The 27,769-nt window shown below is 43.9% G+C and overlaps 1 protein-coding gene across 1 annotated transcript in view; it reads right to left on the bottom strand.

Annotated features, from left to right (window-relative positions):
- Positions 1 to 27,769, bottom strand: part of TTI1 (TELO2 interacting protein 1) — a 58,399-nt gene that overhangs the window by 16,979 nt on the left and 13,651 nt on the right. The window contains exons 2-6 of the mRNA XM_073606539.1: positions 21,102 to 23,339; positions 14,371 to 14,544; positions 6,958 to 7,091; positions 3,574 to 3,714; positions 1,977 to 2,181 (exon numbers count right to left, since the gene is read on the bottom strand). Coding sequence (XP_073462640.1) covers positions 1,977 to 2,181; positions 3,574 to 3,714; positions 6,958 to 7,091; positions 14,371 to 14,544; positions 21,102 to 23,295 — 2,848 coding nt within the window. The 5' untranslated portion in view covers positions 23,296 to 23,339. The remainder of the gene's footprint in view (positions 1 to 1,976; positions 2,182 to 3,573; positions 3,715 to 6,957; positions 7,092 to 14,370; positions 14,545 to 21,101; positions 23,340 to 27,769) is intronic.

The raw sequence follows: 27,769 nt of genomic DNA, 5'->3' as shown, positions 1-27,769 counted from the left end.
TGTATCAGTAATTGGTATCGATGAGTACTTGAGAAAAAGCATCCGTACTCATACTCTTAAAGCGGAGTTCCACCCAGTTCTGTGTTTATTAAAAGTCAGCAGCTACAAAAAGTGTAGCTGTCGGCTTTTAATAAACCGACACTTACCTGTCCCACGGTCCAGCGATGCGGCCGCCTGAAGCCTTGGTTCTCTCCCGCACCTCTCCGTGGGGCCGGCATTACAAGTGTGGGCACCCAACTGTGACAGCTTGCGACTTTACAGCCAGGTGCGCATGCACGAGTTGCGATGCGCCTCCTTAATGGCCGGGCAATCTTCTGGGACCTGTGACGTGTCCCAGAAGATTGCAGGGAGGGAGGGAGAGAGGAGAACTTCAGCTCGAGCCGCCTAGGTGGCAAAAAAGACATGCCAAATGTATGGGGTCAGGAGTCAACTTTTGGGTGAAGCTTCACTTTAAAAATCTGGCATGGGGGCATTCCTACTTTTTACACTATGTAAAGGTGTCACTTCTTCCAGTTTGGCTTTACTAGTGCTACACTGAAATTTTAGATGCTGAAAATATGATTTTGCCATGATTTTACTGTGCTTAAGTGTGTTTTTCATGGGACACGTGACTCAAAAAATGCATCGAAAATGTAATTGTGCATTTTTGATGCGTGCTTGCAGCGTTTTCAATGCACTTCAATGGGGAGGTGCGTTTTTGGTGCAAACCGACCATATATGCACCAAACTTGCAGCAAGCAGTATTAATTAAAAAGTCGAATATAATACAAGTATTTTTTTTAAAAAACCGTCAGTTTCGCCAAGTGCATCCTGAATTTTCAGTTTCGGCACCGGAATTTTTATTTTGGTACACCTCTAATTTGTAGTACAGAAGGAACTTCTTGACATCCAGACTTGAGTGATTTGCTGCATGAAAATCTGCCTGTGCTCAGTTTTACTACGTTTTAGGATAGCAACTCTGTATCTAAAATAAAAAAAAAATATATATAAAATAAACTCCTCCCTCTAAAGAAGAGAGAGTTAATACTCACCTCTCCAGCTGCCTGCACCACTTGTCTCTGTAGCAGCGAGGAGAAACTGCTACCTGAAGAACCATCAGAATCTGACACTTCTGGAAGTGTCAGATTTCTGGTCACCTGTTGTGCTCAATGGTTCAAACCACCAGCCCCTGCCCTTCGGTCAATACCGTGTCCTGTAGTGATGTGGTGGCCAGCAGGAGAAACCAGAATGCAATGGGGGGACTAGTAATCCTACACTCCTGGGTGTGCTGAATTTTGAAGATTCGTCTGTTGGCTGTTTCTCTTCAGAGCAAAGATCAGTTGCACAGGCAGCGAACAAGGTGATTAACGTTTTGCAGGAAGGACTTTATTTTACATATTTATGTCAATAACTAAGAGCTCATTCACACTATACGTGCATGAAAACGGATGGAAAAACCACACAGATGTCACTTGCAGAGACATAAGTTTACAACAGTTTTCATGCACATTGACATCAGTTTTCATGCGTGTCAGTTAGGTGCCCTATTCAAACCAATTTCATGTCATTTTTTTTTTTCCTTGGTGTAGAAAACTGCATACATGTTGCACAGAAAAAAATCTGCACATTGTGGGGTGAACAGGGCACATAGAGAACCACTGTTTTCTTTGCGCCCTTGCAAAATGCGTTCAGAAAAACTGACGTCTCTGCACCATGGTGTGAACAAGGCCTAGGTCATTTTAATTGCCCAATGTAAGTCTACCCTTTCTTGCAGAGGAGTCCTAGATATATTAGAGAAACTGTAGAAAGGTAAAAAAGCCAGTTCAGGCGAGTGCCCGTTCCGAATAGGGATCAGTGTGTAAATCCGCTGAAGACAAAGGCATTAGACCCAAGACTTGGACAATCACACAGAATAGGAAAGGCACACACATAAGTTACATGAAGTGTACATTTAGCATGCAGAACTCTAGCTCTGAGCTAGGCAGCCATTAACTCACCCAATGCCAAATCCACACAAAGGGTCCCCAATCCTTCCAGTACAGCTGTCTGCAGTTTAAAGCCCAGTGTGTGGATGTATACAGGCCCAGCGTGACAGCTAACAAGTGCCTGAGAGCGTAGAGACATCAGAAAGGCAGGAAGGGCATCCTTGCACACACGCTGCCGCAGGAAGTCTTTACATGAGGAAGCAAGAGACACCAACACCTGGAAAAGGAGATGACTGTTTAATAACAAGACTAACATGCAGAAGATATCTGAAAATTATCAGTGCTCCTCCTGATAATGCAGCTTTTCTCAAACTTTTTAGTCTTGCGGCGCACCAAAAAGATATAAAAATTTTCACGGCACACCTAAAAAGATTTAAAAGGAGAAGTCAAGCCAAAGCTTGTTTGGCTGTACTTCTATAGACTTCAATTAGTTTTGCACTCCTGTGACCCATTTTCAGCAGAGAGCAGTCTGAAGTCCGCTCTCTGCATACGTCACGGATATCAGTCCAGGCACCACGTCGTCCCGACAATGAAATCCGCCAGGTGCCTGGTCTGGACACCCCGCTCAGCCTCCCAGCGAGCCACTGAGAGCCCGAGACAGCCTCCCCCATCCACAGCTTAGCGCTTCAATGAGCAAGGAGGGAGCAGAGAGCTGTCACTGACAGTCTACAGCTCTGTGCTCGAGTAACTGTCAGAACAGAGCGATCGGCAGTGTTCGATTGCTTGGTTCTCAGTTTTAGAGGTGCCGGGGATAGATGCAGCATCAGACCGATGCTGAATCCACCAAGGTAAGTATATACATACACACATTATAATATATATATATACACACACACACACACACACACATATTGCAACCTCCCGCCTACTGGTAGATGGTCGTCATTGCTTTTTTGAGGTTTGCTTAGGGGGTCTAAAGAGTACCCCTCTTCTGCCTCTCCCCCTTTGAGGATTCCAGGGTCTTTTCTGGGTCTGATCTTTTTCTTTATGGGCTTGCTGAAAAGGACGAAAATTCTTCCTTTGCTGCACCACCTTCCACCAGCGGACCCTTACTCCTGTGAGCCGGCGAAGGAATGGGCATCGGAGCAACCTCCCTCTCGTGCGGGAGGGAGCTGGGCTGGTCTAATACAGAAACAAAAGTACTGCCAAAACCCCCTCCTTGGAGAGAGCGCAGCTCCTCTGGTTCCCCAGCAGTGTTTCCACCATGGTGGAGGAAACACCAAAACTGATGGCATGGTAGAAGCAGCTTATTTTAAAGGGGCGTTGTCACGCAGTGTTTCCTGTTCAGAGGTGGAGCTACACTCTCTCCAAGGTGCTGTCCTGAAAGGTGAAGGGAGAAAACTACTAGTGCGTACGAGGCTTTAGGTGTTGACCTTTTATAAAAATCATATTATGCAAATCAGTGACAGCACCGATCAGTCTTCAAAGATTGCACTTTTGGCAGAAACAAAGGAGTGAATGGAAAGGAATCTATAAAAGTTACTATTATGTTTCCATGCTTGGGAAATTGAAAGTTTTGCGTTGACATTGCATGAAAAAATGCATAATAAAAACAGAACTGTTTGGAGAACGAAGATATAATTGGGCCCTAATGTTATCTTGCCGTTACCTGAAAGGCTCGCAAAAGGACCAGCGGCTCCTCCTGTAACAGTCTTTTCACTAGACATGGCCAGATTTTATGTGCAAGAGGCAGAAGAACATCTTCCTGAGAATGTATGAGTAGTAACGATAACCGCAAAGTGTCCAGGGCCTGAAAAAGGAAGCCATGCAATGAGTGATAGAGGAATAAAACATCATATACACCAACCATCATTGCATAAAATGTGTTCTATTGAAAAACCTCTCCAGAGTTGTTCCTTAATAATATATTTAACAAAATAAAATTAAATATATTTTAATTTTTTTAATAAAATTAAACAGACTTTCCTCTCTTCAAAGTATAGTAATTCCTCTATAAACAATTTTAAATGCAGTCATGTATGATCATGGCAAACAAGGTATCACATATATAAGGAAATGCACAACCCAACGTGTTTCGCCTTGGCTTCTTCAGGGGTTTTTCTTTAGAGGGGAACGAATGTAGTAGAGTTGATGTAAAAGACACCAATAAATACAAATAATATACATTCACAAAAATTACTAATTTCATAATCAATTGATATCACAATGATTATTTATACAGTAATTGAAAAACTTACATCCGATGTATATTGACTTTAAAAGGTCCCCTAAGGGCAATACATATTCCTGCCAGAGCACTATAATGTGGAGCGGGCATCTATATATGTTAGGTTGACCTGCGGTGTAATAGAAGGGCCTATCCCAAAAGCCAAGAAAGGGTTCAAAACACAGGGATTCTTGGCTTTTGGGATAGGCCCTTCTATTCGACCGCAGGTCCGCCTGAAATATACAGACACCCGGTCCACATTATAATTTTTGTGAATGTATATTTGTATTTATTGGTGTCTTTTACAGCAACTCTACTACATTCAATACCCTCCAAAGAAAAACCCCTAAAGAATCCAAGGCGAAACAGGTTGGGTTGTGCATTTCCTCATATATGTGATACCTTGTTTGCCATGGTCATCCATGACTGCATATACAATTGTTTATAGATAAATTACTATACTTTGGAGAGGAGGAAGTCTGTTTAATTTAATAGAGCTATGTTGCATAAACTTTTGCACTTTCAATTTGTCTATTATGTCTATTATTATTATTTGTCTATTATGTCTATATTTTAAGCACCTATAAAGTCCCAATATCTTGTTGCCTCTTGTTGTATACTCTTACCCTGGGATGTGATGCCGATTGTCAACTGAGTAGATTATTACCACCTAGAAAACTACTGTCATTATTACCTGAAGGATCACAGGTCACTGCTGATGAAAAAGCTTTTTGGTCAGGTCACCAAATCTACCTACACCAAATGCTTCATTCAATTTCACAGCTGCAAAATCTATCCGCGTTAGCTAATATGACACACTCCTTACTTGTGCATGTACTGCCAGCTGTCATACCCTCCACATGCTGCTGCTGCACATTCTGCCTCCTGTCAAACCTTTGCACCCATCTCCTGCATATGTTGCTTGGTGTCATACCCTCCACACTCCCCCTGTGCATAATGTCCCTGTCATACCTTTGGCACTTCTCTCTTGCACATGCTACCCACTGTCATACTCTCCACACACACCTCTCCTGCACGGTCATAACAAAGGCATGCCCCTCTTGCAAATTTATCGGACTAGAATACAAAATGTTTTTTATAGACAAATAGATATACATATGTGTTCTGACTATAATAAAGAATATACAAAGTCGCTACCCCGGTCAGTGCCATAACCTTCGCACTCCTCCCCAGCTGGTAAAAAGGAGGCGGCGGACTGTAGGAAGGCGAGAGTCTGGTGTAGTTTTTTTTGGGGGGAGGGTGGGAGAACCTCCTGGTGTGGTATGGGGGGGGGTAGGGGAAGAGGTGGAGCCTAAAGAGGAAGTGGTGGAATGTATAGATGAAGGGGTGGATCTTAAACAGGAAGGGGTGGGGAAAATTTAGATGGGGGGAGGGGGGTTGCCCGATTTTAGTCTTGCCTAGGGCAGCACAAAACCAAAATACACAACTGCCTTCATGTACTGCACACTGTTCTACTCTTTGCAACCCTCGCCCTCGCATTGTCTGTTCTCACATCCTATGTAATCCTCTTCTGAAAATTCTACTCACTTTTATAACCTACACACTTCTCTCCTGCACAAAATGCCCACTGAGGCTCCAGCATATTTACCTAACTAGAACACAAACATTTTATATATATATATATATATATATATATATATATATATATATATATATATATACACACACATACACACACACACACACACACACACACACACACACACACACACACACATATACATTATATAGATATATATATATATTTTATAACTCTGACTATACTAAAGTAGTAAAACATATACAGTATAAAGCCACTATGCATCCCTTTAGGGCAGCAGTCAATTTAACCTTCTGTTAATGGGAAAGTAAATATATTACTATCCTTCAGAAACTTTTCTCTTTCATTTATCAATGCGCACAGGGTTGTGCTTTTCATGCTCTCATACAGATCTGGAGGTACACTATATGGCCAAACACTGGTGGACAGCTGGCCATGTACACTATATGAGCTTTTTGAACATGCAATTCCAAAACCATAGATATAATAAAAAAAAATCCAAAACCATGGCCATAAATATCGAGTTGCTATCCTTTTGCGAATATAACAGCCTCCACTCTGGAAATTTGAGCCCACTGAGCCAAAAGACCATTTGTGAGGTCAGGTACAGACACTGGACAAGAACACTGAGCTTGCAATTAACATCAATCCAGTCTACTGGTGTTTAGTAGGCTTAAGGTCAGGGCTCTGTGCATTCTTCTACAGCAAACTCATCAAACCTTGTCTTTATGGGGCAGGCTTTTTACACAGGGGCACAGTCATGTTGGGACAGAAAATAGTCTTCTCCAAACAATGGCCACAAGGTTCGAAGCAGTGATCTAAAATGTGTTTGCATGCTGTAGCATGAACAGTACCCTTTAGGCCCCTTTCACACTGCCGCGACTTAAAAGTCACGCGATTTCAGGGAATGCCTGTGTAAACTTGAGGTCTATGGACCTCAACTCACATGAAAATCGGACCAAAGTAGTACAGGGACTACTTTGAAGTCGGCACAACTTGAAGTCGCACAGATATGAATGGCTATCATTAGAAATCATGGGGAATCACTGGTCATGCGACTTTGCAGTCCCAAGATAAGTTGCACAAGCGTGAAAGGGGCCTTACTGCAAACACCTAAATTCAATCAATTAGAGGGAGTTTCCATATAGTAACTGTGATGGCCAGCTATCCACAAATTTTCCTTGGTTTTCAGTATCCTTGCTAAATGATTGCAGCCGACACCCTACCACTGGTTACACTTTTCTTGTGCACTGAGCCTATCATACCTGTACTCGGATCTTAGGATCACTGTGTGACAAGAAGTGGGTACATTTTTCTGCCACCTCTTTGGAAATCTTAACATGGGTGGCCAGTGGTGGCTTCTCCTCTTCTTTGGCATCATCTACTGGGGGTAAAACATCTAAAACAGCAGAGAAGAAGAAAAAAAAATACCATTAGGAATCTCATCACAAAGGAGGTGTTGGAAAAGGCCAATATTTATTTTTTGCAACTGAAAGGTTGGCAGGTCGTATAGCAGGCTGCTTACTTGAAATATCAGCGTTTCAGAAAAAGCAAAGCTGGACCTTTTTTCTATCTACTCTACCATTTATCACACAGCTGGTCTGTTTGGACCTGACATCCTGGTGGCTGTATGAGTCTGTAGAAGCTTAGAACGCACTGTACCAAAATTTCCACTTAAAGGAAAACTCTTCTTTAAAAAGAAAAGCAACTTAACCACTTCAATACAGGACATTTATATACCCCTCCTGCCCAGACCAATTTTTAGCTTTCAGTTCTCTCACACTTTGAATGCCAATTACTCAGTCATGCAACACTGTACCCAAACAAAATTTTATCATTTTTTTCATGCAAATAGAGCTTTCTTTTGGTGGTATTTAATCACCACTGGGTTTTTTATTTTTTGCGACATAAGTGAAAAAAAAAGTGAAAATTTGGAAAAAAAACCTCCCAAAAAAACTTTTTTTTTTAGTTTCTATGATAAAATTTTGCAAACAAGTCATTTTTGTTCATACATTTTGGCCAAAATTTATACTGCTACATTTGGTAAAAATAACCCAAATTGGTGGATATTATTTAGTCTCTGTGAAAGTTATACAGTCTACAAGCTATGGTGCAAATCATTGAAGATTGATCACACCTGATGTACCGACGGCCTATCTCATTTCTTGAGGCCCTGAAATGTCAGGAAAGTACAAACACCCCCCAAATGACCCCTTTTTGAAAAGTAGACAGTCAAAGGTATTTAGTAAGAGGCATGGTGAGTTTTTTGAAGTTGTAATTTTTTCCCACAATTCTTGGGAAAATGAAAATTTTTTTTTTCCCACAAAATTGTCACAATAACAAGTTATTTCTCACACACAGCATATGCATATTTCCAATTACACCCCAAAATACATTTTGCTACTCCTCCTGAGTATGACGATACCACATGTGTGAGACTTTTACACAGCCTGTCCACATACAGAGGCCCAACATGCAGGGAGCACCATCAGGCGTTTTTGGAGCATAAATTACACCTCTAATTTCCTAACGACCCATCACACTTTTGAAGGCCCTGGAGCACCAGGACAATGGAATTACCCACAAAATGACCCTATTTTGGAAAACAAACACCCCAACGTATATTCTATGAGGCATTATGAGTCTTTTGAGCGGTTAATTTTTTTTTACACAAGTCTTCAGAAAACGAGGAAAGAAAATTTTTTTTTTTTTTCTTTTTTTACACAAAGTTGTCAATTTATAAGATATTTCTAACACACAGCATGTATATAGCAGAAATTACACCCCAAAACACATTCTGCTACTCGTCCTGAGTATGGCGATGCCACATGTGTGAGACTTTTACACAGCCTGGCCACATACAGAGGCCCAACATTGAAGTAGTACCTTCAGGCGTGCTAGGAGCATAAATTACACATCTCATTTCATTCCTACCTATCACACTTTTGAAGGTCCTTAAGCACCAGGACAATGGAATTACCCACAAAATGACCCCATTTTGGAAAGCAAACACCCCAACGTATATTCTATGGGGCATGGGCTGCAGATAGGTACTCGGGTACTCTGATGGCCTGGTGACAGGTACTCGGGTACTCTGATGGGCTGGCGACAGGTACTCAGATGGGCAGTCACAGGTACTCAGGTACTCAGATGGGCAATGACAGGTACTCAGATGGGCTGCGTCAGGTACTCAGATGGGCTGCGTCAGGTACTCAGATGGGCTGCGTCAGGTACTCGGGTAGTCAGGTGGGCTGTGACAGGTACTCGGGTGGACTGTGACAGGTACTCAGGTGGACTGTGACAGGTCCTCTTTATTAGGGGGGGGGGGCAATCAGTGTGTGTTGGTGTGTACTGTAAGCGGTAACAAGATGTTACCGCAATCTCCTTCTCACACGCGATCAGTGTGTGAGGAGGAGAACCCGGTAACATCTTGTTACCGCGGTTTGTTGACATTCTGTGACCGGCTGTGATTGGACACAGCCGGTCACGTGGTAAAGAGCCAATTTCATTGGCTCTTTACTGCGATCAGCGTTGGGCTGTGTCAGGGTGACAATCCTCGTCCCCGATCGCCGCGCACGTGGGCAGCACATGTGACAGGCTGTGATTGGACACAGCCGGTCACGTGGTAAAGGGACATTTTTTATTGGCTCTTTACTCGGATCTGGGATGGGCTGTGTCCGAGGGACACTCCTCATCCACGATCGCCGCGATGCGGGCCCCCCGGGAGCGGCAAGTAACCAAGGATGTCATAGGACATCCGCCCAGGATGGGAGATCCCATCTGCGGACGTCATATGACTATAGCCCTGTATTGAAGCGGTTAAAGAGGTTGTAAAAAGGTATTTTTTTTTACCTTACTGTATTCTATGCAGCAAGGTACAAACATTCTGCATGCAGTTTCCCCCACAGCCCCCTTAAATACATACCTGAGCCTGATCTCGATCCAGTGATGTGCACGAGAGCTGAGGCTGTCTCAGCTATCTCGCTCTTCATTGGCTCATATACAGTGGCAGGAGCCACTGGCTCCCGATGTTGTCAATCAGAGCCAGTGCGGAGGGAGCGGGGCTGAACCCCGTTCTAGTGCCCCCATAGCAAGTGGCTTGCTATGGGGCACTCGGCTTGGGGGTGGAGCCAGGAGGGAGCGCCAGTGGGGGACCCGAGAAGAGGAGTCTCGTTTTTGGCGTTTTTAGGCATTTGCGTTTAACCTCGTTTTTCAAGAAGCAAAAAAATGTGTTCAGACGCAAAACTTTTCCACGTTTCAGACGCCAAACGCCGGTGACGCGTTTAGCCGCGTTTGCGTTTATAAGTGTTTTTAAAAGAACATTTTACGACCCGACTTTGAGGCCACTTGGTGCTAGGAATCCCAAATTTGGTGTGCAAACATAGTGGAACTACAACACATCCAAATTTGTGGTTCCTAGCCCCAAGTGGCCTCAAGATATGGGGCCCCAAATTCGGGTCGGAAAATGTCATTCCCTGCTGCAGAAGTGCTTGACATTTTGCGACCCGACTTTGGGGCCCCATATCTCGGGGTCACTTGGTGCTAGGGACTCCAAATTTGGTGTGCTAACACAATTGAACACTATAACATATCCAAATTTAGGGTTCCTAGCACCAAGTGGCCCCGAGATATGGGGCCCCAAAATGTCATTCTCTGCTGCAGAAAAGTGCTTGACATTTTGCGACCCGACTTTGGGGCCCCATATCTCGGGGCCACTTGGTGCTAGCAACCCCAAATTTGGTGTGCTAACACAGTTGTACTAACACTATAACACTAAACTAGCACCAAGTGGCCCCTAGATATGGGGCCCCAAAGTCAGGTCGGAAAATGTAATTCTCTGCTCTGCAGACGCTTCTAGACACAAACGCGGTAAAATGCGGCATGCAAACGCGGCAAAACGGGCGTTTCTAAACGCCGGTTTCAGCTTTTAAAAACATGTGTTTTTAATCGAAATCAGATTTATGTGATTTTTATAAAATATATTTTAATAAAAAGCTTTTGGAGTAAAAATAGTTTTCTATTTGAGCCCTTTCACAATGGGGCGTCAGTGGTAAAGCGCCGCTAGTTTTTGCGGGGGTTTTCGGCAGCTTGTGGGGCGCTTTTAACCCCCGCTAGCGGACGAAAAAGGGTTAAAGCGCCGCTACAGCATTGCTTTGCCGGCGGTTCGGCAGCCGTGCCCATTCAGTTCAATGGGCAGGAGCAGTTTAGGAGCGGTATACACCGCTCCTTCACGGCTCCAAAGATGCTGCTTGCAGGAGTTTTTTTAACGTCCTGCCAGCGCATCGCCTCAGTGTGAAAGCCGGAGGGCTTTCACACTGAGACTGCAGGGGAGCCATTTTCAAGCGCTATTTTTAGCCCAAAAGCGCCTGAAAAACATTTCAGCGTGAAAGGGGACTTTAAGATACATTAATACATTTTGTTTATTCAGTGAAATGGAGCTTAGTTATGTAGCATGAGGCTGTATATTCTGCAACATTTAAATTTTTAGTAAACCCATTCAATGAATCCAAACTCTGCAAGCTGAAATAACATGCATTGCAGTGATGCATTCACACAATTTCACAGTAACCATGAGATAAAGCAATATTCAGGAATATTCCTTTATCCCATTTTGCAAATCTATGTACACCACAAACTGTATGATTGAATCGATTCTGATATTGCTGTTTTACTAACTCTGCAGCTTATTATTCTAAGGCCCGTTTCACACTTGAGCAACTTTTCCTTGCGACTTGGGACGTCAGAGTCTCATGACAAGTCATACCCCAGGATTCCCAATGATAACCATTCATACCTGTGCGACTTCAAGTCGCATCGACTTAAAAGTAGTCCCTGTACTACTTTGGTCCGACTTTGATGCCAGTTGAGGTCCATAGACCTCAAGTTTACACAGACATTCCCTGAAATCACAGCAAAATCGCGTGAAAATAGCGGCCGCAAAATCGCACAACTTTCAAGTCGCGGCAGTGTGAAAGGGGCCAAAATAGGAAACCTTCATTTTGTTTACAAATATTCAAGTTTTTAACTACCAGCAAGAATGATTCCTTACATTTAAAGAGCACCTGTCATTTCAGATCCATCATGGCAGCACCTGTTAGCGGGCATCCACTCACCTGCTGCTGTCACATCCCTCCCCTTGTTTTGTCACTGCCGCATCACCAGCCGTCCCATTAAAGTGAATGGGACTGTCGGTGAGTCAACAGCGGGACAGAGAAGGAGCCGCTGTGGGACAGAGATGACAGTTGCCCTTTAAAAATTATGATTTAAATTGAGTTGATTTAAATCAGGCCTTTTTACTAGTGATTTAAATCAAATCCACCCTGCCCTTACAATCAAAAGGTAATTATGCAATTTCTATTTCAACCAACGGCCAAATTTGGTTTTCCAAAATGTACCAAAATGCTAGTGTTGCTTGCTTACAACTAGAGGTCAACCGATAAGGGTTTTTCTCTGGCCGATGCTTAGAAATCGCCGCGGCTGATGGCCGATATATGATGCCGATTTTTTTTGGACTGATATGTTAGGCCGATTTTTTTTTTTTATTTCCCCTTCATCTCATAAAATCCAACAGTTAAGTCATTTTCTGTATCACTTCTGATTACTTAATTTAAACATTTATTAAACACAACAAGCCTCCAATCAGTGCAGTTGTATGTATAATTTAGATTAAAAAAAAAAAAAAAACTATGTCTGTCTCTTAAATATTAAATACACAAAAACAGGTAATCAAAACTTTTGCAAAAAAATGGGCTAACTTTACCATTTAGGTTTTTTTAAAAATTGATTAAAGTGTATTTTTTCCCAAAAAATTGCGTTTAAAAGACCGCTGCACAAATCCCATGTGACATAAAATATTGCAACAACCTCCATTTTGTTCTCTAGGGTCTCTATATGTTTGGGGGTTCCACGAGATTTTCTGGCAGAAGAAACTGGGATTTTTACTTGTAAGCAACACAGGTCAGAAAAGATTTAGTCTTTAAATGGTTAAACTGAGATCTTCTACACACTGGAGTTCATTCCTTTGATAAGTAGAAACATTGCATCTCTTTGCTTCTTTTATCAGCAATGTTCTCAGACCTGGCAGGCTTCCCAGATAGAGACTCAAGTCGCTTCGACGGGGAGACTTCAGGCGACTTGCATTGACTACTATTACAAAAGTCATTTGCAAGTCACGCTGAGCGGGGTCACGCCAAGTTGCCCCACAAGTTGGATCGCCCCTGTGTGAACCGGCTAGTGCATAAATTAAACGGCCTAATTTACAACACAATATACCGATATATCGGTCGACCTCTACTTGCAACTATGGTAACGTGTGCGCAGAATCTGTTCAAATTTAGTTCTATCTCTATATCTATCTATCTTTTCATGTGGCAACACTGAAGAAATTACACTTTGCTACAATGGAAAGTAGTGAGTGTACAGCTTGTATGAGTGCTAGTTCACACCAGATGCAGTTCTGTGCGCTTTTTTCTGCACAAAATGCATACACAGTGTTTTCCATGTATTCCAATGGCTCTAGTTCACACCAATGCAGTCAGTTCCAGTTTCCGGTGAGTTTCTGTACCGGAAACTGACTGCATGGTGTGAACTAGAGCCATTGGAATACATGGAAAACACTGTGTATGCATTTTGTGTAGAAAAAAAGCGCACGGATATTTGCTGTCCCCTCAAAATAACAACACACAGGCATTAATGGAACATATTTTTTTTATCGACCCTGTTGGGGGAGCTTTGACAGACCCCCGACATCTTCCTTTTGAGACAGGGAAAGGGACTGAGGAAAGATTCCCCAGTGCCTTTCTCTGCAGCCTCAGCAGCACTGGAGATGAATGGAGAGGAGACAGAGGCTCCTCTCCATTCATAAACTGAAGAATTTAGAAACACAGATTAAAATGCTGAGTTATGAATGGGGGGGGGGGGGCAGGAGCCGAGCACACGAAGGGGGAAAAGAGCGTGAAGGGGGAAAAGAGCGTGAAGGGGGACCGGAGGAGCACGGAGGAGGATATGGGAAAAGTCAGGGGTGATCGGTGCGGTGGTGGGGGGAGTTACAAGCACCGATCCCCCTGTATAGATTTCAATAAAGCAGCTGAAAGCCGCGGGAGGGAGAGGGGGAGAAGCGTCTGTCAGCTGCTTTATTGAAATCTATACAGGGAGATTGGTGCTTGTAACTCCCCCACTGCCGCACCTATCACCCCTGACTGCCCAGGTATCGGATCAAGCATCAAGTACTCAGGCAAATGCTCGGTATCGGCACCGATATTAGTATCGGTGCAACTCTAATTTGAAATCAAATCTTTATTATATTTTGGCAATAACATGGTGTGGGCTGATTTCTGCCAGTCACAGGCTGTGTCCCGGCCCTCCAGCCTGTGTCTTAGAATAAGAGGGAGATGAAGTCTCCATCTACATGTAATATCCCGTCCCCATTGTGTTTAGCTTGTTAGCAGGCATGGAAGAGGAGGGAGGAAGTGCGCTGTCATTTACCACTGTGTATACACCCACGTGTGACTCCATAGTCACATGGGCTGCTGAGATTTGATGGGGAGGAAATTCTCAGCATAGAAACTCACTGAAAACGGAGCATAATACAGAAAATGATTCTCATAGTGACTGAGCGAGTATGAACAGCATTTATTGATTTTTTTTTTTAAGGATGTGGGTTTTAGTACTTCAGTTACCTGCAATGTCTTCTTCTTCTTCCACCTCTCCTCTTGCTAGACGATATTGCTGTATATGACTCTGTAGAAACTCCTTAATGTCATGAGCCATGTTCCCACAATGCACCTGAGACTCATTGGACATACAAGTCAATGGTGGCTCTTCAGTACTTTCTGGTGGAGGGAACCACTTCCCTGCAGACGAAAGGATGATAAGAATTCTGAATGCAAAAGGTCTGAAGAAAAACTTTCCTGCTGCCCTCAAGCCCCCTAAAATTCTAATTTTGTTCTGCAATAGAACTGAGCAAAAATATGTGAAGAAAAAGCAGTTTGTGTTTCCAGAGAAACCAATTAAATGCTCCCTTTTAATGTCTCCAGTGAAGTTTTGGAAAAAAAAAAAAGAGATCGCTGGCTGACCAGGACTGTACAGGAAAAGTTATTTTTTTGTCCCAAAATTGGCTTTAAAGCTTTAAATGTAAGTTCACCTTTACAGAAGAAATGTAAAGGTGAACTAACACCATACGCCCTCCCCATCCCCTCGGTCCTCGTTAATATGAGCTGTTGGACCTGTCACTGGCACTTGTCAAAATGCAGACTATGCCCACCCTTTCTGCCCCCTGCTCCGTTCATTAAAGCTGTACTATCACTTCCCACATTTAAAAGCACTCTATGAATGAAGGAAGAGCAAATTAATGAAAGGTTTATCTCTTCCACTCACAGAGCACTTTCATTGTAGGAAGCAATAGTACAGCTTTAAAGAATGGAGCAGGGGGGCAGTAAGAGCGGGCATAGTCGGCACTTTTGACAAGTGCTTGTGATGGGTCCACTGACTTGGATTAACCCCCACAGCACCGGAAGATCAAAGCTGCGGGGGGAACTGGGAGGAAGGCAGGGGACGAGGATTAACGATTTCAGCAAAAATAGCAGAACATCAATATAAGGGACACTTCTCATTCAATGTAATTACTGCCCCTGGTGTAGACTTAAGCTTTAATCTTCCAATATAACGTTTTTAAAATGTGTATTATAATACCCTTGTGAGAAAGGATAAGAACCATAATTGCATTTGCTACCCACTTCTTCTTTAGTATCAGTACCGGACCTCACAAATGCTATTTAGGCTGAATGGGCACAAAGCTCTTCTCTTAGGGCTCGTTTACACTTGCTTCAAAATGTGGCATTGGACACGCTTTTTAAAGCACACTGAATGCCAATCAAAGCACCTGTCACTAAATAAAATGGTTAGCTTACACTATTGTGTTTGTTTTGCTTCAAAAATGATACCTCATGTTGCTTTAAAGCATCTCCAAAGCTTCCACAGAAGTCTAAGACAATGCTCACTTACAGCACCTGAAGTTTTTGAGGGGCTTTTATTCAGCAGCAGCTTTGCATTGTTTTGTAGGTATTGCAGGGGTTTGAGATGTCCCAATATGCACGGGAAAAGCAACAAGCTAACTGGAAAGACATCATCAGCACTCAATTCCAGTTCATGTGTATATTCTGGAAGTGTCTGGTGCAGACGTCACATGTGGTGTGCAGCAGGAAGGTGAGCAGAATCTGGACTGAAGCAACTAGCAGATGGCACATGTGGTGTGCAACATGGGAACGCTATAGCAGAAGGGTAGCGGGGACTGAGCAGCAGAAACTAGCAATGTCACATGTGGTGAGCAGCATGGGAGCAATATATGAGAGAGAGAGAGAGAGAGAGAGAGAGAGAGAGAGGAGAGAGAGAGAGAGAGAGAGAGAGAGAGGGAGAGAGAGAGAGAGAGAGAGAGAGAGAGAGAGAGAGAGAGAGAGAGAGAGAGAGAGAGAGAGAGAGAGAGAGAGAGAGAGAGAGAGAGAGAGAGAGAGAATCAGCAGAGCTGGGGGTTACCACTGATTGAGGCTTCAGCAAAGCTGGGGGGTACTACTGAGCAGGGGATCTGATGAACGAGGGTACTGATAAGCTGGGCATCTGCTGAACAAGGGGACTAATGAGCTGCGGATCTGCTGAGTGGGGGGGGGGGGGGGGGGGCTCTACTGAGCTGGGGTTTTATTGGACCCCTTTAAGACAAATCCCCACACACAGGGCATATGTCAAGCTTCATTAAAACTTTCCAAAAGGCATCCCCGAAGCATCAAAAACACATGTAGGAGCTTTAATGTGTGTTAAAGTCGAAGCAAGTGTAAATGAGCCCTTACTGTGTCTGTCTGCCCCATATTGGACACACCAACAAATATAGACATATGGGAATCCTGCTAAAATGAAATGTGTAGGACTCACCTAGTAATACTAGGAGGGTGTGTGTCAAAAATCAGATACAAAAAACAATAAAACACAAAAAAAAAAAACAAGAGATATAAAACACACCCAATAAGAGTTACCTAACAAATTTATTATCAAAAAGGTAAAAATATCAGCGTATGACGCCAAACTGGCCCACTCCCCCCCCAGAAGCCAGGAAAAACACCTTCCCACCCAGCATAGGTCTCCCCTAAACCACCCTCCCAAAAAAAAAAAAAAAAAAAAAACCCCAACCCTGAAAAATATAACCCCCCCACCCCCTATACTAGATGAATGGGGTGAGGGATGCCAGCTCACAGGAGCTGGGCCTAAAAAAGAAAAACACCAACAGAACAATGGCCCTAAAAAGAGCTACTGTGGCAGAATGTAGCCCCACTGCTGACAGTGTCACACCTTAGAACCTCAATGGGCGAATTAGGCACCTCGCCACAGTGCCAGCACAGCCCACCACAGAAGCTGCCCTCCCGCAAACCCGCTAAATGTATTCAGTCGTAGTCAAGGATGGTATGCATGGAAAATGGAAAAGTAAACAGATGGAAAGCCCCTGAAGACTAGGCCAGGAAAGAAGTTCATCGGCTACAGGGAATATATCAGGCACTGGTAATCCAGCCTATAGACGTGAAGGAGAATTAGTAATCAATAAACCGGTAGATATATTGTTCTATGATTGGAGTGAATCAATGTGTGGGAAAAGCCCAGGAACCAGCAGGTGAAAACTCATCGGGGCATGTAATACATCCTCATTGGTATATGTGAGTACTGATAGGCCACTGGCATACGGTAAATGTCACTGCTGGCATACACAGGGAGGGTCCCAGATCAAATGGGTACCTCTCCACCTGTACACATAACTGCCAATATGTGATAACCAAGCACAAGCGGGATGTTACATATAGTACTCACAGCCCTCAATCAAGCCATTTTCTAATGAGCTGGTGCGGATATCCTTAGCTGCTTCCAATCTCAAAAGCGATAGTCCGTGGTGCAGAGATGCCATCCTGTATTCCCATACCTCATGCAGAGGGCAACTGGATGTAGTAGCGGCTATAAACTCCACACTCAGGTACACTCCGGTAACATGTGAGAACATCCAGCGTGGTGGCGTAGTGGGAGTCAGCTATGCTGAAAAGCCTGTGGTTAAAACATCTGATGGGCCATTTGTAGGGGGTTCGTCCCTGCGTAAACATTGTCTACATGTTTCGTTCCGTCCACCGGAACTTCGTCAGGACACGTCATTTACCATATGCCAGTACTCACATATACCAATGAGGATGTATTCTGTGCCCCGATGAGTTTTCACCTGCTGGTTGCTGGGCTATTCCCACACATTGATTCACTCCAATCATAGCATAATATACAATTGCAATAAAAAGTATGTGAACCTATTTGGAATGATATGGATTTTCTGCACAAATTGGTCATAAAATGTGATCTGATCTTCATCTAAGTCACAATAGACAATCACAGTCTGCTTAAACTAATAACACGCAAAGAATTAAATGTTACCATGTTTTTATTGAACACAACATGTAAACATTTACAGTGCAGGTGGAAAAAGTATGTGAACCCTTGGATTTAATAACTGGTTGAACCTCCTTTGGCAGCAAGAACTTCAACCAAACGTTTTCTGTAGTTGCAGATCAGACGTGCACAACGGTCATGAGTAATTCTTGACCATTCCTCTTTACAGAACTGTTTCAGTTCAGCAATATTCTTGGGATGTCTGGTGTGAATCACTTTCTTGAGGTCATGCCACAGCATCTCAATCGGGTTGAGGTCAGGACTCTGACTGGGCCACTCCAGAAGGCGTATTTTCTTCTGTTTAAGCCATTCTGTTGTTGATTTACTTCTATGCTTTGGGGTCGCTGTCCTGTTGCAACACCCATCTTCTGTTGAGCTTCAGCTGGTGGACAGATGGCCTTAAGTTCTCCTGCAAAATGTCTTAATAAACTTTGGAATTCATTTTTCCTTCGATGATAGCAATCCGTCCAGGTCCTGATGCAGCAAAGCAGCCCCAAACCATGATGCCCCCACCACCATACTTCACAGTTGGGATGAGGTTTTGATGTTGGTGTGCTGTGCCTCTTTTTCTCCACACATAGTGTTGTGTGTTTCTTCCAAACAACTCAACTTTGGTTTCATCTGTCCACAGAATATTTTGCCAGTACTGCTGTGGAACATCCAGGTGCTCTTGTGCAAACTGTAAACGTGCAGCAATGTTTTTTTTTGACAGCAGTGGCTTCCTCTGTGGTATCCTCCCATGAAATCCATTCTTGTTTAGTGTTTTACGTATCTTAGATACGCTAACAGGGATGTTAGCATATGCCAGAGACTTTTGTAAGTCTTTAGCTGACACTCTAGGATTCTTCTTCACCTCATTGAGCAGTCTGCTCTGTGCTCTTGCAGTCATCTTTACAGGACGCCCACTCCTAGTGAGAGTAGCAGCAGTGCTGAACTTTCTCCATTTATAGACAATTTGTCTTACAGTGGACTGATGAACAGCAAGGCTTTTGGAGATACTTTTATAACCCTTTCAAGCTTTATGCAAGTTAGCAATTCTTAATCGTAGGTCTTCTGAGAGCTCTTTTGTGCGAGGCATCATTCACATCAGGCAATGCTTCTTGTGAAAAGCAAACCCAGAACTGGTGTGTGGTTTTTTTTTTATAGGGCAGGGCAGCTGTAACCAACACCTCCAATCTCATCTCATTGACTGGACTCCAGTTGGCTGACACCTCACTCCAATTAGCTCTTGGAGATCTCATTAGCCTAGGGGTTCACATACTTTTTCCACCTGCACTGTGAATGTTTACATGGTGTGTTCAATAAAAACATGGTAACATTTAATTCTTTGTGTGTTATTAGTTTAAGCAGACTGTGATTGTCTATTGTTGTGACTTACATGAAGACCAGATCACATTTTATGACCAATTTATGCAGAAATCCATATCATTCCAAAAGGGTTCACATACTTTTTATTGCAACTGTATCTACCGGTTTATTGATTACTACTTCTCCTTGACGTCTATAGGATGGACTACCAGTGCCTGATATATTCCCTGTAGCCGATGAACTTCTTTCCTGGCCTAGTCTTCAGGGACTTTCCATCTGTCTGCATTTTCCATGCATACTATCCTTGACTACGACCGACTACATTTAGCGGGTTTGCGGGAGGGCAGCTTCTGTGGTGGGCTGTGCTAGCACTGTGGTGAGGTGCCTAATTCGCCCATTAGGGTTCTAAGGTGTGACACTGTGAGCAGTGGGGCTACATCCTGCCACAGTAGCTCTTTTTAGGGCCATTGTTCTGTAGGGGATTCTTTTTGGGGATAGGTTAGGCCCAGCTCCCGTGAGCTGGCATCCCTCACCCCATTCATCAAGTATAGGTGTGTGTGTGTGTGTGTGTGTGTGTGTGTGTGTGTGTGTGTGTGTGTGTGTGTGTGTGTGTGTGGGGGGGGGGGGGGATTATTTTCAGGGTTGTTTTTTTGGGGGGGGGGTAGGATGGGTTAGGGGAGTGCTATGCTGGGCGGGAAGGTGTTTTTCCTGGCTTCTAGGGGGGCCAGTTTGGTGTCATACACTGATATTTTTACCTTTTGATAATAAATTTGTTAATCAACTCTTATTGGGTGTGTGATCTTTTTTTTTTTTTTTTTTTTGTGTTTATTGTTTTTTGGCCCATATCGGCACTACATGTCTATAAAAGTGTGCTATGAGCAAGTAAGTCTTTGGCATTTTGTAAAGTAGAATATGGACTGGCCAGAGATGGATCACTTTGACATAGTTGGCCAGCTTGAACACGTATTACAATATACGCAAAACCAAGAGTTCCTGTTTTATGCACTTTCCTTAAATAATGTAAGGGTGTATAGCAGTGTGCAGACAGTTAATTCAGTGCCCACATTCCCGCAGACACAACATAAAAGCTAGGGGGGCAACTCCATTATAACACCTATAGTTTTAGAATGGGATGTACACCAAGTACAAGTATAACTAAAGGCTAAACGTTTTTTTAGTTTTGGATAGAGTGGAGAGGGATTAGAACACCTCTATGCCACCATTAGGGAGATTCACCCTCTCTATTTGTCGTGTTTACCATAATCACAGAGATTGAAAGTGAAAGAAATTCCCAAATTTTTTGTTGCCACCAGTACAGGATTAGGGAAATCTGCCAATAAGGACACTAGTTCTAGTGACAACCAGGGAATCCCTCACTTTGTTTTGGCTATGAGATAGGAAGTGAAGGAAATTCACCCAATGGGAGCACAGAGGACAACTGACAGGGGTTATATACTCTATATATGTGTATAAATGTATCCAAAATGAAAAAAAAAAAAAAAAAAGTGTTGCCTTCAGCTCTATTTCTATATAGGTGTGATGATCTGGTGTCCACAAACTTCTGATCATACAGTGTAGCATGTTATCATGTTACAATTGTTTAACTGTACTCTAGAGTGAGAGGGGAGCATTGCATTACCTAATCTTCTGACCAGAGAATTCAACACAGGGAAAAGCAGTTTAGCTGCATCATTCTGTGAATGGTCCAGTACTGGCAGCAGGTCTTGGACAAGCTCATGAAGCAATGGAAGAAGACTTGGACTACAATTATCTAACATAGCATGTAATACTCGTGCAGCACTGCCATGATGTCTTTGAAGGCGACGTAGACCAACAGAAACCTCACTTGCCAAGTAATCTGCATTGAGCTCAACAAGCTGCTTGATATCTTTGTAGCCACAGGCTTGGCTGACATTTGCCAAAGTCACTAATGCAGTTCCACTAACTAATAGGTTAGGATCACCAGCTTTCTCTAGTAGGGGGTACAGAGCACAAATAAGGAGTTGGCGAAAATTAGTACCAAGGGCCTGAGCAATGCAAGAAATTCCCTCCAGCTGGAGGCACAACTTCCAGGCATTGGCACTCAAGTCATTTATTGCTGAATTAGGCTTCTGGCCAACACGGAGAAAGGCCATCTGATCTACCACTTCCTGAGTACTCTGGCAAGTGTATAGATGCCAATTGGCTGGATCAGTGTACTCTTCCAAAATTGGGCGCACTGCATCCAAAAGTTCAGCAGCTTCTAGGATCTTATTGCCATCATGGAGCTTTTCAACTTCAATACCAGCTGCTCCTAACACTAGCTGGTTCAGTACAATCAGTGCAGGGAGCCTCTGGGCACGGTATAACCCCAAAAAGTGGTCTGTAAGCAAGTAAAAGTCTCCATAGTATCCTAAAAGCCTGCAAACATGTTGAAGATAGGAGAGAATACGTGGGTCCCTGAAGAAGCGGAAATTCTTCTGTTGAGGTCCAGTGTGTTCTATGTTCTCTTGTGTAAGATTGGCAATAGAAGAGGGAAGTCTTTCTTCCACCACCTTGACTGAGCACAAATCCAACTCTAATGTCTGCAGGAGAGCAGAAGATAGCCGCTGAAGATGGGCAGAAGAGTGAAGAGTGAATGTAAGCCTCGGGCCAAGCAACTGAAGATATCCAAGAAGTAGCGCTAGAGTGTGGAGCTTGCCTTGGTCATCTTGACAGCTCAGGAGCCTTGGAAGTGTCACAGCCAATGAATGAAGGTTTTCTGACAACACTTCTCCAAGTGTTCTTGAAGCTTGCCCATCCTTTCCAACTTCCAGCAGAGCCTTACTTGACTTTTCCTTGATTTCAGGCCTGTCGTCATTTATGTGCCCAACCAATATTCGCAAAAGGCTTCCTGTAGCATCTTCTAATGAATTCCAGCAAGATCCAATCAAGACATGAGCTAGGTCCACCAGTGCCATTCTTACTTTCCAATGTGGATCAGCAGTGCAACGTTCTGCTATCTTTTCCAGATGAATCAGCAAGCGACTAGCAGAATTTTTCACCCAATATCTTTCCCTGTGGACTAAAAGTTCCGCCACGCGGATCGACAGCCCTGGGTAATGGGGTTTCTCTTCTGGAACCTGTGCCAGACTTTCATCAGACATCACCAAGCTTACGATTCCAGCCCATAGCTTAACTGCAGCAGTTGTTAACCTGTATCCTTGCTTAGGATCTCCACAGATGACCCTGGCCAAGACGGTACAGACTCCGGGAAGAAAAGAAGCAAAGAGGTCACCCAAAGAATGGTTCAGCTTGACCTCCGGAAACAGCAGCCTTTCCAAACAGTTCAAAGCTTCCAGCCGAATCTCACGTGATTTCTCCAACTCTGCAAGTCTAAGGAGGAGTGTGATGGCAAAGCCCATCTCAGGGAGCACTGATGGTTTATAGAGCACAGGTAAGACATTCTCCCCTGAGGATCGAAGAAGAGACTGCATAGCTAAAACTACTGCCAGCTTCAGCTCCTCAGGCACTGGCTGATTAAGATCTGGTGGAAGGCAGCTGCAGACTTCATCAAACATCTCCTTTAGGGATACTGCAGTTTTTACATTAGTTAGAGTTAGAAGATATGAAATGCATTCCAGAACAACTTGCACCAAGCCGGGCTTTTTTGGCCCAGGTGTCTTAAGAGAAAACCTCAAAGGGAACAGGACGTAATCCAAGAGATCTTGAAGGGCTGGCACGTCAGTACATGATATCTGTTTACGTAAGTTCTGAACATTTTGCACTGTCTGTTCCATCGTCAACTGGACACAATATGAACGGAGACTTTCAAAGGCACTATGGGCACCAGTCTTTAACGCCATGGTTTCCATTTCATAGGCATCCTCTGGACATGTCAAATTAAGATGAAAGTTACCTAAATAGATTAGAATATAGATTAATATATGCATGAATGTAATGATACCTACCTGACCAATTAACATTCATTATAAAATTAGTCAGTAAATAGTATTTACAATTTTGGAATCTACTTACTACTTTTTACCCGTGTGACAGGACAAGACACTGTCACTGTGAAATTGGCTCAGTGCAGGACTACAGAGTGTAGCTTTAGAGTGGAGAAAACTGCTTTTGCTGCTTTCTCCAGGTTTTGGTATACCTGGATGGGGCTCTGTAGTTGGGAGATTCCATAGTGTCTTGAGTGGGATGGAATCTCCAACCCTGGTTTTGTGGATGACCAGCAGGTTGTGTACTCAAGTGAGCACAGTCCTTTTAATGAAGGTATGGGAATATCTCAGGGCTCCCAGTTGGAGACATCTCCACCCAACAGACAGGGGGTCTGTGCATGGGGAGTCAGGGGGGCCCCATTCCTCTCCAAGAGTCAGAAGGGCTGCAGGAGGCAGCCAGCGTATATTTGTCTGCAAGAGACAATAAGCAGCCTGAAGACCAAGGCCTGATGAGCTGTGTGCATTAGAGTGTACCAATCAGCCTTTGAATAAAAATTGTCTGCCATGCCCGAAAATATAGCTCCCGACTGGCTTCAATCATTGAAAAAAGCATCTACCACTAGAGACAATGGTCCCCCAGGTCACACCTGATTATGTATCTTCTCACTGTTGCAATATCCTCACTGTTGCAATTTCCTGAATTTCTAGTATGTTGACCCGATACAGGCAATTATAAAAATTCAATTTCATTTTATTTTGATTAAAAAATATTCTAAATCCAAAGCAAAACTGAGATAAAGCCAACCTGACTTAGGCCTCGTTCACACAAGTGTACTTAAAGTGGTTGTAAAGGCTGGATATTTTTTTACCTTCATACATTTTATGCATGAAGGTAAAAAAACCCTTTCTTGCACAGCTCCCAACAGCCCCCCTAATACACACCTGAGCCCCCTTTCGATCCAGCGAAGGACGAGAGCCTCGGCTGTCCTGGGGCTCTCTTTCGTTATTGGTGGAGACAGCTCCCACTGCTGTCAATCACAGTCAGTGAGCCAATGAGGAGAGAGCAGAAGGCAGGACCAAGTCACAGCTCTATATGTGTTATGGATGCATAGAGCGGGGCACGGGAACGAGCACGCACCAGTGCCCCCATAGAAAGCGGCTGGCTAATGGGGGCACTGGTCAAGGGGGAGGAGCTAAGAACGCCGGTGGGGAACCCAAGATAAAAAGGATCAGGGTTGCTCTGAGCAAAACCAATGCACAAAGAAGGTAAGTATAACACAGGGCTCGACAAATCCCAGTCCTGGCGCCTGGGCTGCCGCTTGAATTCTCCCCGCACCTTGCGCTTGCCCCCACGTATCCCGGGCTCTGCTTGCCGATCTGCGGGCCCGGGACAGGGATAGAGGGTGCCGCTGGGTAGAGGGGACGACCCGGAGTTGTTGACCCGGAAGTGAGGTGTGACCTCACTTCCTGGTCCCCATGGACGGTTTCCCCGGCCATTAAGGCCGGAAAAGAATGATATGTGGTGCAATGTGCATTGCATTCCACTCAGTGGAGCACAAAGGAGACAAGCAGGTTCTTTCTTTAAAAAGAACCTGTCGGGAAAAAAAAAAAAAAAAAGAAGATTACATAGGAGACTTTTTGTCCCCTATACGATGGGAAAAAAAAAAAGAAATAAAAATAATTATACCCTAGCAACTAAAAATCCACCCCCCCCCCCCCAAAAAAAAAAAAAAAAAAAAGATATTGCATGAACAAACGTAAATGCATGCGGTTGAAAATGCAGATTACTTCACACATCACTGAATGAACGAATTAATGATTTGTATAGCACTGCACATGCGAACTGAATCGCCTCGAGGCGCTTGATCTCTCCTGTGTTGTCCAGCTCCTTAGAAGAGGTATGTCTTGACTTTCTTCCTAAAGGCCTGATGGCTTTCTTCCATGCGGATGTGGGTAGGTAGAGCGTTCCATAGCCGTGGTCCTTGGACTGCGAATCTTCTTTCTCCTTTTGTTTTGTAGCGGGTTTTTGGAATAAGGAGGAGGTTTTGGTTTGAAGATCGAAGACTGCGATTGGGTGTATAGTGCTTTATTTTCTCGCATAGGTATTGAGGAGCGTTTCCTTGTATACATTTGTGGGCGAGGCAGAGGGTCTTGAATTTGATTCGGTTCTTTACGGATAGCCAATGTAGGCTCCTCAGGGAAGGGGAGATGGATTCCCAGGGTTTTTTCCCTGTTAACAGTCTTGCCGCCGTGTTTTGGATGAGTTGCAAGCGCGCAAGCTGATATTGGGGTAGTCCTATGTAGAGGGAGTTTGCGTAGCCAAGTCTGGAATTGATGATTGTTCCAACTACTGCTGCTTTGTCCTCTTCTGGGACGAAGGGAATGAGTCTACGTAGCAGGCAGAGGAGATGGTGAGATTGGCTGACTACTGATCCTATTTGTGCATCCATTGACATTTCTGAGTCCAAAATGACTCAGAGACTCTTGGCTTTGGTGCTTGGAGAGATGGTCTGTCCGAAGATGGTGGGTGGTGTCCATGGGGTCTTAGTTTTGGAATTTTGATTTGCGTGTAGGAGAAGAAGCTCCGTTTTTGATCCGTTGAGTTTAAGAGAGCCAGTGGTCATCCAGTCGTCTATCAAAGTGAGGCATTTTTCAAGTTGCTGATGATGGTCTTTTTCTCCAGGGATGCGAAGGTAGAGTTGGGTATCATCAGCGTATGAGTGGAAGCAGAGGTCCGATTTTCTGATGATTTTGAGGAGTGGGCGGATGTAGATGTTGAAAAGCACTGATGACAATGGTGAACCTTGAGGGACTCTGCAAGAGATTGCCCGGGTTTCAGAGGTGAAAGCTCCTAGTTTCACTGTCTGAGAGCGATTTCCTAAGAAGGAAGCAAACCATTGTAGATCTGGATCAGTGACTCCTGCTACTTCTGTGAGGCGGATGAGTAGAGTATTGTGGTCCACTGTATCAAATGCTGCGCTGAGGTCCAACAGTACCAGGAGACACGATTCTCCATCATCAGCTGCTTCGAGGGCGTCGTTTCTGTGCCATGGCCTGGGCGGAAGCCTGATTGCAGAGTGTCTAGAAGTTTGTGCGTGTCCAGGTGGTGTTGAAGCTGTTGTACTACTGCTTTCTCCATGGTGGAGATGGTGTTGAGGCTTGTTATCGGTCTGCGATAGTTAGGGTCCTTAGGGTCGAGGTTGGGTTTCTTTAGGAGGGGTTTGATGATGCCATGTTTGAGGGCAGTTGGAACAGTCCTTTCTTTGAACGACTGGTTGATGAGGTGTGTTATAGTGGGAGCCAAGATGTCAGAACATTCTTTCAGGAGTTTTGTGGGAATTATGTCGTTTGGTTATGTGCTGTCTCTGAGGCTTCTGATGATGTTTTTGGTGGTGTCAGTGGTGATTGGGATCAATGAGAATTTCGGTGCTTGTGTGATGATCGCATTGATTTTTTCTTTTTGCTTTAGTTGAATGAGATTGGTTGTTTTTTCCTGTTGGATTGTTTTCCGGATGTTGTCGATTTTATCGATAAAAAAATCCGATAATTCATTGCAGAATTCTTGGGTTTCGTTTCCTGGGGGCTCTAGACCAGTAGGGTTCATTGTCTTGGTGACTATTTTGAAGAGTTCCTGAGGGCGGTTTAAGGCTGATGAGATGGTGTTTGAGAAATGTTCCTTTTTTGCTTTGAAGATTGCTTTGTGATATTTCTCCGTGAGTGCTTTGTAGTTTGTGTGGTTTTCCTTTGTGGGTTTTCTTCTCCAGGCTCTTTCAGCTCGTCTGCGTTCCTGCTTTAATAAAGTAAGAGTGCCATTAAACCATCCAGAGGTTGTTTTGTGGATGTGTGTTCTATGTTTTGGAGCCACTGAGTCCGCAGTTTGTAGTAATGCCTTGTTTAAGGAGTTGAGTGTTTGTTCCGTTGAGTGGTTTAAGTTTTTGCTATTTTGTTAGATAATGTGGTTTTGAAGAGTTCGGAGTGTAGTTTCCTCTGAGATCTTGTCCAGTGTGTTTTAATTGCCTGTTTCCGTTTTTGGAGGGTGGTGTTGGTAGCGATATTAAATTTGATAGCGTGGTGGTCCGTCCATGGTAGCGGTAGATTGTCGAATATGTTGACGTCCATATTTTATTTGAAGATGAGGTCTAGAATGTGTCCTGAACCATGTGTGGGAGCATTTATCAGTTGCTGCAGACCTAATTCTTTCAGTTGGTTGATGCAGGCAGTGGCGATAGGGTCTTGGGTGGAGTTTGCCCAGAAGTTGAAATCTCCAAGTGCCAAAAAGTTTTTGGTCTTCAGGGTGTGAGTTGACATGAATTCTGTGAAGGGAGTCAGGAGGTTTGTCTTTGGTCCTGGTGGTCTGTAACATAGAAGTATGTGGATAGTATCTTGGGGTGTTTGTAGA

The sequence above is a fragment of the Aquarana catesbeiana genome, linkage group LG12, assembly GCF_042186555.1.
Source record: "Aquarana catesbeiana isolate 2022-GZ linkage group LG12, ASM4218655v1, whole genome shotgun sequence".
Taxonomy (NCBI): Eukaryota; Metazoa; Chordata; class Amphibia; order Anura; family Ranidae; genus Aquarana; species Aquarana catesbeiana.
Note: the sequence above shows the minus strand (reverse complement) of the source record. Positions and strands in the feature narration are given on the sequence as shown.